The sequence below is a fragment of the Bubalus kerabau genome, chromosome X (assembly GCF_029407905.1).
Source record: "Bubalus kerabau isolate K-KA32 ecotype Philippines breed swamp buffalo chromosome X, PCC_UOA_SB_1v2, whole genome shotgun sequence".
NCBI classification, from domain to species: Eukaryota; Metazoa; Chordata; class Mammalia; order Artiodactyla; family Bovidae; genus Bubalus; species Bubalus kerabau.
In genome coordinates, this window is record NC_073647.1 from 107,614,871 (window position 1) to 107,626,062 (window position 11,192).

The window sequence follows — 11,192 nt, forward strand, 5'->3', positions numbered from 1 at the left end:
AGATCTCCTTAGAGCCAGCAGCTCAGGACTGTAGGCCTCATTTCTTGCCACTGCTACCAGCTCCAGAAATTACAATGCTTTCTATAGGGTCTTTAGAAGACTGCCATTTGAATGCTCCAGTGAGAGCTGGTGCTATAGGCACAACAGTGTTATTAAGGAGCATCCATTAATGACCAGAGCCAGGTAAATCAAAGATCCTGGGCCCAAAGGGCTCAGGCAAGCTTTCTGTGTCAACATTTCATCTGTGCCTGTTTTCTTACTGAGATCAATTCCATTTCATAATATGGCATCCTGGCCCTGTACCCACCCCTCATTTAATACGATTCAAACACATTTACTGAGCATCTACGAAGGATATTATCTGTGCTCCTCTGGAAAACAGACAGCTAATGGCAAGGGTCTAAAGTCCTCACCCACCCACACCAGTTGGGGGTTTGGTTCAACGTCACAATAGGGGTATATGCTGGGTGATCTGCCTCCCTACCTGCATCTCTTGTGAACTGAGCACCTCAGGCTGCCCAGCAATCACCACTGAGTCGGTTTCAGCCTCCCCATCCATGATATCCCCATCTGCCACCTCTGTCTGAGTGACATCATGATCCTCCTCCTGCACTTCTGTTTCCCCAGGCTCGCCTGAAACAGTCAACCAACCAGCAAAATAATCAAAGAGTGCCTATGTGCGGGGCACCATGAGGAAAGCATGAAAACAATAAAGTCCCTTCCCTGGGCAAATTTACGAGTTCTCAGAGAATAAATGAATGGGTGACAAAGGAAAAGACAAGGCTACGTGTGAGGATAGCCAAACAAGGCTGCAATTTTAAGGAATTCTTTGTGGGGCAGATTCCCACACTACTATGACAGATCTGTGGAAGGCCAGCAAGTTCCCAGGGAAACAATACCAAGCCAGAACAGCTGTGATGTCATGCCCATAAAATAACTATGACCACCCGGCCAGCTCTCCAGTCCATTGGCTCTGATTCCCTACCTGGGTCCTGTTGGTTGCTATTAGAGTCCTGAGCAGCTCCTTGGGCATCCTGCTCAGACTTGCTCTTGCTAGAAGCACTCTTACTGCCAAAAAGGCTACTGGGCTGGTTCACAATCCGGGAAAGTGTTTCCAAAGGCTTCAGAGCAGCATTGACAGTGTTGGCCATGTTGGGACTGAGATAAAGGAAGATACAGAGATGAACTGAGCACAGAAATCCACACTAAAAGGAATGGAGGCTCATCAGAGTAACAACTGATTCCAGGAATGGAGCATGGAAAGTTCAAGGTGAGCCTGAGACAATTTGTTGTGCCAAATGGCCTTCAAAATCAAGTAGGCTTTAAAAAATTAATGGGGTCATTACCACAGGCCAAATCTGAGCATCAAACAAAAATAAAGATGGTAATGGATTATACACTATAAGAATGCTACCTAATAAACAGGAACAAGAAAATCAGGAAACTGTCACTTTGCAACCAACAATGTTAAATGATCTAGGCAAAGATCACTAATGAATGCTGCTGCTGCTAAGTCGCGTCCATCGTGTCCGACTCTGTGCAACCCCACAGATAGCAGCCCACCAGGCTCCCCTGTCCCTGGGATTCTCCAGGCAAGAACACTGGAGTGGGTTGCCATTTCCTTCTCCAATGCATGAAAGTGAAAAGTGAAAGTGAAGTCACTCAGTCGTGTCTGACCCTCAGCAACCCCATGGACTGCAGCCTACCAGGCTCTTCCATCCATGGGATTTTCCAGGCAAGAGTACTGGAGTGGGGTGCCATTGCCTTCTCCGAATGAATGCTAAAACTACTGAATTAAAAAAATCTTCAGGGCATAGGATATTTACATGAACTCAAAGCCATCACCTCACAGATGACCTGTTAATTTAAAGTATGTTAGTCGCTCAGTTGTGTCCAACTCTTTGAGACCCCATGGAGTATATATACCCCACTAGGCTTCTCGGTCCATGGAATTCTCCAGACAAGAACTGGAATGGATAGCCATTCCCTTTTCTAGGGGATCTTTCTGACCCAGGGATTGAAACCAGGTCTCCTGCATTTCAGGCAGATTCTTTACCATCTGAGCCACCAAGGAAGCCTTGTTATTACAAAGGGGAACTCTAACCATTAACTATGTGATCAAACTTAGCATCACCCAACAATGGGACAAATTGGCATTGTGCGTCTCCTGATGTGAAGCACTGAGAAACGCAAACACCACCTATGTAGTATTCTTGCCAAAAAAGTTTACCCTGAATCTAACCATGAATAAACAATTAGGCAAATCTAGATTATGGGATGTTCTATAAGACATCTGACATTCTGGACTCTTAAAAACAGTCAAATGTCACAAAAAATAAGAGATACATGACAATCAAATGCAATGAGTGATGCTCACTGGTTCCTTGATCAACACACTCTCCCCTAGGCTATAAAGAGAAAGACATTCTTGAAATAACTGGGTATATATTAGTATGAAGTATATAGTATCATTATATTAATGGTAAATTTCTTAGAGGTAATGATGGTATTTTAGCTATGTAAGGGAATCTTTGTTCTTAGGAGACACACGCTCAAGTATTCAGGTTAAGTGTCATGCTTATAAAAAACTTTAAACGATTTAGCTCATGGAGAGGAGGGGAGGGAGGAATAAAGCAGACAGTTCAGAATGCTAACCACTGGTTAATCTAGGTGAGGCATACAGTGCTCATTATACTACTTTGAGTTCATAGTTTTAAATATTTAAAAGAGTTGATGAGGTTTTATCAAAAGGATAGAGAAGCCAGCTTGAAAAGGTCCCACAAGCTCAAAGATGTAACTAAAAAGAGCATGAAGGATGAGCATGCAAAGGATAACTGTAGTGATCTAAATAATTCAATCAGATTTTAAAAATCAAGGAAAATTCATGAGTCCATACTACTACTTAGAAAATAGAAAGCCAGAGCTTATATTTGAGGTGGAGTTTAACCCATTTTTGGTTACTCCATTTTGACTTACTCTCAAGATTGGTGACTGAAGGGAAAAAATAAGTTTTTAACCTTCTCTTTTTAGTAGGAACTGTATTATAGGGTAACCAACTTTCCCTCTTGAACTGGAGCTATAGTCACAGAAAGATAGCAGCTAATAACAGAAGGAATGATGGAAATTAGAAAGGTGTCACTGATAACCCTCTAAGAAAAAGATGCAGGCAAGGATCATCAACTGGTGTTTAGACCATTCACTAGGAACATGGTTAATAGGGAACTAGACATTTGTACAGTGCCAAAGTAACAACACAGTTTCTTTTCTACTAAGAAGGAGAAAAATATAATATGATTATCACTCTAGCCTAGTGGTCAATCTTACCATGATTAAATGGCAGTTCAAAGAGATGCATCTCCCCCTGATACAATATGAGATGTACACCATCTATGATATAACCTAGCCAATAGTGTTTAAATTGCTTCACTAAGTCTCTACCTCCAAATTTATAGCAAACAGGAATACAGGGAACAAGTTAAACAATAATGCATATAACCAAGTGAACCAAACCTAGGAAAAATATTCTGCCGGTCTGGTCACTTCAACAAATTAGTTCATGAACAACAGCAATAAATGAAAATTAAAAAAAAATATTAAGGAACCATGTTAGTATAACAGAGACTCAGGATATAACCAGATGTAATACAAGGTCCATAATTAATAATTAAGAGGGGGAGCAGCTTGGAAAAAACATTACTGATCCAGTCTAACTCTTGAGTTTGCAGCAGATGAGAGAATGAAGGCACCCCTGCCCCGCCCCAGGAAAGTGCCTTGCTTAAAATTAAAAGCAATACCGAGAACTCAGGTTTCCACCTACACCCAAACTTTCCCTATCATACTGGCTAACTACTTATCTGACAAGGATACATGAAACACTAGGCAAATGGAGAAGTATGCAGCATGATTAAAGAGAGAGCAAAAGTCTGGGGCTGGAGCTCAGGAATAATTTTACCTGGACAGGTCCAGGCTGTGAGGCACTCTGGCCAGGTCATTAACCAGTCCCTTCTTCAGGAAGAGTCGAATGATGTTGTTCATGCCATTGTGTTGGGTCTTGGCTGTTGCACTGCTGTAGAAACTGGAGGTGGAGGGGCAGGACTCCATGATAGTACTGATGATACACATCACTGCCTGAAGTCTGGGAGAGAAGTTTGACATCTCTTTCATGTGAACACAGCCCATTCTTAGGCCAAGTCTTCACTAACTTGCTTCAGATAACCCTCTTCCCTTTGTGTTTCCGTCTGGAAGTAACATCTAATGAGGTAAGAACTCACTCCCTGGGTGGAGGCATTCTTCATTTTCTTCAAACATAATTTAAAAAAGTAAAGTTGAATAACCTCCTCCACTTTTTGCTTGAAGACCCTAGTAATATAAGGAAACATCCCTTTTTTTCCCTCTAAGTCATTTACCTACTTTCTCCAACTATCATTAGTCCTTTGGGTATTTTGAAGCACTAGAACTATCTGAGAACCAGATAATGTACAGTGCCAGTATGACCAGAACTCTTGTTCAAATGCAAGGAATTCCATGGGCCAAGAATGGAGTTGGGGGTGCTATTGATTATCAGCACTAAGTCAGGCATGGATTTTACCTGGCATGTTTCTCTGTACTCTCAGCCATAGCCAGTGCCCTTCCCAGGGCTGCTTTTACTTCATTCACAAGGGCCACCTGGGCATCTGTGCCACTCCCTGAGGCAGCCAGGCTTGCGAGGAACAGGCGGGCCAGCGCAGGTGTGTCCTTGTCTTCTGCATTCTGGGTATGCGGGAGGAGGTGGTCCAAGACAAAAGCTAGCACACTGCAGTCCTGAAAAGTCATTAACCATGGCATTTATTCATAAGCATAATTATGCCATACTGTTTGCACATCAACAAGATGCATGCACACAGAACTGATCCTCACTCAGTTAATGATTATCAGGCCCACTTTATAGATGGAAAAAACAAGCCTTAAAGGTGCAAGCTAAGTGAGTAACAAATATAGGTTTTATGCTTCCAAATTCCGTTCATTTCTCAGAAGTTTACATATCTTCATCAATCTGAGGCCCAAAGAAACATGGCTTGCACAAAGAACTTAAGTCAGTGGTGATGATTCAAGCCTTGATTCCTAACTCAATGCTACAATTACTCCACAGTTTCTAATAAATTATAGTAGTACTGAAACCTATAATGTGCCCAGGACCCTGAGCTAGAAATTGGCAGGGGATGAGAAACACACAGCACAGTCACAGATATGGATATGCAGAAATATTTAATGCAGGATTACCTAAAATAGCAAAAAAAGGCCCAATAATAGGGGAGAAAATTAAGTCAGACTCCTCAACCTCTAAAAATGATTTCTGACTTGATAATTCTGTATCTTAGAAACTTAGCTCTGTTGTCATTCAAGTAGATTTTGGATCAAAACATACTGGCAATTTTGGAACTAGATACAAATGATGGTTACACAACACTGAATGCACTAAATCCCAAAACTGTATACTTTAAAATGCTTAGTTTTATGTGTATTTTACCTCAATTTAAAAAATGCATTGAAGAATTCTAGGCACTGTGAAATTAAGATAGGGTGACCCTGGTTAAGACAGAACTACTAGAGATAAAAAAAATCCCCAGTAGTGAATAAAACACAAAGTTAAAACAATATTGTGAATAAAAGTGTAACATTATCAGTAAAAACTGGAATAAAAGCCTTGCAATTTGGGTGACAATTCCTGAGTGGAATCACGTATTCATGACTGAGTGGAAGGAATATGGATTTGAAACCACAGATCTGGGCTCTAATCCTAGTCCTGCTACTCTGCAGTGTGGTCTTGAGCAAGTTATTGACCCCTCTGAGTCTTCTCTTTTTTCTCTTAAGGACAGCAATACTAACAACCTTGCAGTGCTGAGGGGAGGATTATCAATAGTATCTGTAAAGCACCTATGAGTATCCAGCACCCAGAAGTAGGTCACTTGACACATATTAAATTGCACAAATTAGCAATTAAATGTCTTATTCCACAAGTATGTTATTATTATAACTACAACTGGCATAAGCTTTGAAATAGATGTCTAATGTATATTTAATACACACTCCATAAAGGACTTATATCCAGAATATATAAAGAATTTAGAAGAAGTAAGAATAAGACTTGGACACTTCACAAAAGAGAATATAGCCAAGAAAGACAGGAAATTTTAACCACAATACAATACCAGTATGAACCTATTAGAATAGTTAAAATGAAAAACAGGAATACCAAGTACTGGCAAGGAGGTGAAATAATCCAAACACCTATAGGCTGTGCTGGTGATTATATAGACTGACATGACTGCTCTGGAAAACTTGACACTAGTTGCTAAAGCTTAACAGACCACCAGCAATTCCACTCCTATGCATATACCATCCAACAGAAAATATATGAATTTATGTATGAATTTATATATGTAACACACACACAAAAATCAATGAACTTACATTCACCAGGACATGTATAAGAGTGATTATAGCAATACCACTTTTTAATACTTCTAAAAGGAAAACTAGCCAAATGTCTATAAGCGCTAAAATGGATAAGAAGACTGTGTTACATTCATATAATGAAATTCTATACAGCAATGAAAATAAACTACAACTACACATAAAGATGAATCTTGCAAACATGTTAAGCAACAGAAGCCAGATATAGGAGGACATACTATAAGATTCCACTTATATAAACTACAAAGTCAATTTATGAATGTAAAATAATGGTGAGTTTATGGAAGTTCAAAGGAGAAGGGGAGATGTGCAAAGATGTGCATGGGGTAGCTTTTGTGGGGTTTCTAATGTTTTATTTGAGTTGTAGTCATCCAAGAAAAATTAATTGGTGAATCACTTAGGAGTTGTGTATTTTTGTATGTATTTTAAAGCTTGGATTAAGATAAAAATAGCTTAAAAATGGCAGCTACTTACAGATTCTTTGTCTGCAACATGATTGCCTTTGTTCTACTCACACCCTTTACTGCTTACTAACCATAAAATAACTATGTGACTGCCAAAATAAGGTCTCCTTTGTGAAAAACCCTCCTTGGGCACACCTCTTACATATATGGGAACATGATATGGTTTCTTAAAGTGCCCTTTCACTTGAAAAATACAACCTGAAGATAATTCTGTATCAGGACATATAAAATATGACTTCATTCTTTCCCATGCTCTACTGATGAACATTTAGGCTTTTATATTCTATTTATTACCAATACTGTTACCACATCAGGTGTCTTTGCTCAGGTGTGAATACATCTGGAAGATAAACACCAATATTGTGTATTTCATTTATTCTCCTGTCTCCTAGATACCTTTACGTAGGTGACCCACAGATACCTCTCATATTCCACATTTTCTCTTTGAACCATTTCCTCTTCTAATGAAAGATAAAAAAACATAAAACAAGAAACATCTCTTGAGTTCTTGATTTCACCTTTACCCTCCAAATCCAATCTCATCCATTTCTACTGTTAAAATCTCTCTTCAACTCATTCATTTCCCCCTCTAACTTCATCAAGATCCTATATTACCCTAGATGACTCTATTAGCAGTCCTGACTGGTCTGACTACAACCTTGCCTTTTGCAGTCTCTACTAATGCAGACCAAGTGATTTTCTACAAAACAAGTAATAAACTGTAATCAGCTCATTCCTTGGCAAGTGAGCCTGATGGCTCCAAATCATGGGAAAAAAAGGTGAGCTCATTAACGTGTCTTAAGAGGCCTCTGCCTCTCACCATTGGGCTAGCATGCATGGGTTCCTAGCAAAGTATCCAAGACATAGCAGGTATCCAAATGATGCAAGTATCAAATATTAAGCAAAAATTAGAAATATTACCTCTTTGATCAGCTCAGACTGGCCCACAGTGTAGCTGTAGTTGGCAATCAGGGTAGCAATACCAACATAGGATCTCACCAACTCTGCCAGAAGCCGAAGAATAGTGGAGGTGGGCATTAAAGGTTTGCTGCCCTTGCCTTTCTGCTTGCCTTCCTCAGAGGCCCGGTCCCCTTCTTTATCTTTCTTCCCATCCCGAGACTCCTCCGGAGTTGACACTGTTGAAAAAGAGCCAAACACTGGTTCAATTCCACACAGGAATATTGGCAAAATCAAGTCTTCGGGGGAAAGGATATCACTTCAGGCTACTAGTGCAAATTGAACACCCTCCTCCTACTGCAGTAGAAGGACAGATAACTAAGATGGTCAGGTTTCAGATGTAATCTGTGGATACAGTATGTTCACACATCTTCTGCCATTTCCTTCCTCTTATAATGTTCCAGAAATACAACAGTGCATGTTACCCTCACTAGACAAAATTCTTTAAGTGCAGGGAACGAATCTGATTACACCAAAATGAATAGTGTAGCTATTAGTATATAGTCCAACACAGCTTCCCTGGTGGATCAGTGGTAAAGAATCCACCTGCCGATGCAGGAAGCATGGGTTTGATCCCCCGGTCAGGAAGAGCCCCTGGAGAAGGAAATGGCAACCCACTCTAGTATTCTTGCCTGGAGAATCCCATGGGAAGAGAAGCCTGGTGGGAGATAATCCATGGGGTTGCAAAGAGTCAGACATGACTGAGCGACTAAACAAAAACACAGTCTGTCACACAGTGGGCAGTGATGTTTCCCTTGAATGATAGTACCATCATCCATACTATATACTACATATGAGCATTAAGTCCAACAAAATGAACTAACCAATATTTTATTATTAGCCTTTTAAACTTATCTCCATGGACTAGTCTGGTATTAAGGACAACATCTTAACTTAGATTTCAAAGCTCTTTCCTGTCAAGAAGCAGCAGCTCTTGAACTGTCTCATCCACAGGACATTTCTAATTCTTGGCAAGTAGCCAATGGGCTCTGTTGAAACTGCTAGAAAGCAAGAACCCACCATGCAAATGTTATAGCTAGAAGAGTGTCACTGGCACCAAGGTTCTATAATTAGTCTTAGTGGAAGCTACCAAAAGAAATATATGCAGAGGTTTCAAGAAGAGAACTAAAAGATGTTACCATAGCAACCACTACTGGGTTAAGTTACAATTCCATTGGCTTTATTTATTCATTGTATTTCCTTTTGAATTGCAGTGCAGCACAAAATTGTATCAGTTACAGGTGTATAATACAGTGATTCACAATTTTTAATGGCTATTCTTAATTTATAGTTATTATAAAATATTGGTTATATTCCCTAATATATCCTCATAGTTTAGTTTATACCCAATAGTTTGAATTTCTTAATCCCCTACCCCTATACTGCCCCCGCCTAATTCTCCCCACTGGTAATCACTAGTCTGCTCTCTGTATGTTAGTATGCTTCTTTTGTTATATTCACTGGTTTTATTTTTTAGATTCCATGTAAAAGTAATGTCATACAATATTTGTATTTATCTTATTTAACTTAGCATAAGGCCCTCCAATTCCATCCATGTTGCTGCAAATGGCAAAATTTCATTCTTTTTTATGGTCAGTTCCATTAATTTTACCATATAATGAGGGGTGGGTACAGGGTCAGGATGCCATACTATAAAATGGAATAGAGCTCAATAAGAAAACAGGCATGGGTGAAACCTTGATACAGAAAACTGGCCTGAGCCCTTTGGGCCCAGGGCCTTTGATTTACCTGGCTCTGGTCATTAATGGATGCTCCTTAATAACACTGTTGTGCCTATAGCACCAGCTCTCACTGGGGCATTCAAATGGCAGTCTTCTAAAGACCCTATAGAAAGCACTGTAATTTCTGGAGCTGGTAGCAATGGTAAGAAATGAGGCCTACAGTCCTGAGTTGCTGGCTCTAAGGAGATCTGCATGTATTCCTGCATTCCTAAAGAGTATAAAGACTTAATCTGGTCTCAGTTAACTGGGATGGACCTTTTGTTTACAGAATGCTGATCTCACCCCCGAGAAAGTTCACTTAGGCAAGTAAACATGACAATTATGCCTGTATTCCTCTACTGCCTGTCCAGGACACCCAGTTTCTTCAAGTTGTCCTCTCAAGGAATAAGAGCAAAAGAGAAAAGTGAACCCATTACCTTCTCCTTGGGATACCCCAGATGCGGAAGTCTCAGTGGAGGAACCATCTGCAGCAAAGACCTGACTCTATGGAAGAAGAAAACTCCTGAGCCATTATTAATTTCAAAGACAACTGTCCCCAGGTGGCAGGACTCCTTTTCAGGGTACTGGTTGTAAATGTTATTGACTCTCTTTGTCTATCTTTTAACCACATTTCCCATCTATATACTATAACCTGTGGGAAGGTATCATTATAAACAGCCACTAGAAGACTGGCAGAAAAGAGAACAGAGGAAGATGAGAATGAAAAATGAATTAAAGAAACATTTCTAATCCAAGGAGAAAAAAGAAAATCCCAGGGACAACCCAATCTTCATTTTTAGAAAATGGATAATTTATAGATACATCAAAATTAACACCTTTGAAATATTCTTGGCATAAACCCTTTATCCTGTAATAGGTACCAAAAAGAGAAGGAAAATTGAAGATTGGAACTGACTTACATTAATGGAAAATCCTGTCTGTGTATCAAAGTCACTGCTCTGACGGGTAAGTGACCGGTACTGCTGGTATACGTCATCACCCATGTCTTGCAGGAGCTGGCCAACCTCTTGAGTCATACCCCCTGGTTTAGGATCAGATTTGTCTGCTAGAAAGACAAAAACAAAACAAAACTTTTTAGACTGTGCAATGTTAATGCCCATCTGGAAGGTTGGTCATTTTCCTCCAAGTTGCTACAACTGTCTACATAGTAATATTGCTAGGCTTTGATCGAGAAATATACAGAGAGCAAGATTGAAAGCCTCATTCTATCAATAGTTTTGTGATCGTAGGCAATTTAGTCTCCTCACTGTCCTTAGCTGTCACTGCTAAGCTTAAATGAACATACCTGACACTTTGCCTAGTACAGTGGGAAGTCAATAAATGGATACTATAAATAGCTAGATTATTAGTTTTTAGGGGGGAGGAGAGTTCAGGAGGTGGGTAAAGGTTTTCCAATTGTGGGAAAAGCAAGAAGCTTTATAAAGATCAGAGTACTGTATAAATGAAAAGCACTGAAGTAAAGACTCAGATTTTCTTGACTTGCTAAATGCACTACTCATTAACTTTTGGCAATTCTGTGGGACCTATCAAATAAGTATGTCATGAATAAAATCCAGAAGTATCTGACTGGAATAGA

At 39.8% G+C, this 11,192-nt stretch overlaps 1 protein-coding gene across 35 annotated transcripts in view; it reads right to left on the minus strand.

The window, feature by feature from the left end:
* HUWE1 (HECT, UBA and WWE domain containing E3 ubiquitin protein ligase 1) overlaps positions 1-11,192 on the minus strand; it is a 157,474-nt gene that overhangs the window by 27,606 nt on the left and 118,676 nt on the right. For 34 of the 35 annotated variants that reach the window (XM_055563870.1, XM_055563864.1, XM_055563867.1 and 31 more), the window contains 7 exons: positions 10,516-10,661; positions 10,033-10,099; positions 7,839-8,053; positions 4,589-4,800; positions 3,953-4,135; positions 986-1,158; positions 485-633 (listed from right to left, as the gene is read on the minus strand). In XM_055563870.1, the coding sequence (XP_055419845.1) occupies positions 485-633; positions 986-1,158; positions 3,953-4,135; positions 4,589-4,800; positions 7,839-8,053; positions 10,033-10,099; positions 10,516-10,661 (1,145 nt within the window). The remainder of the gene's footprint in view (positions 1-484; positions 634-985; positions 1,159-3,952; positions 4,136-4,588; positions 4,801-7,838; positions 8,054-10,032; positions 10,100-10,515; positions 10,662-11,192) is intronic. The other variant, XM_055563871.1, reaches the window with a different exon arrangement.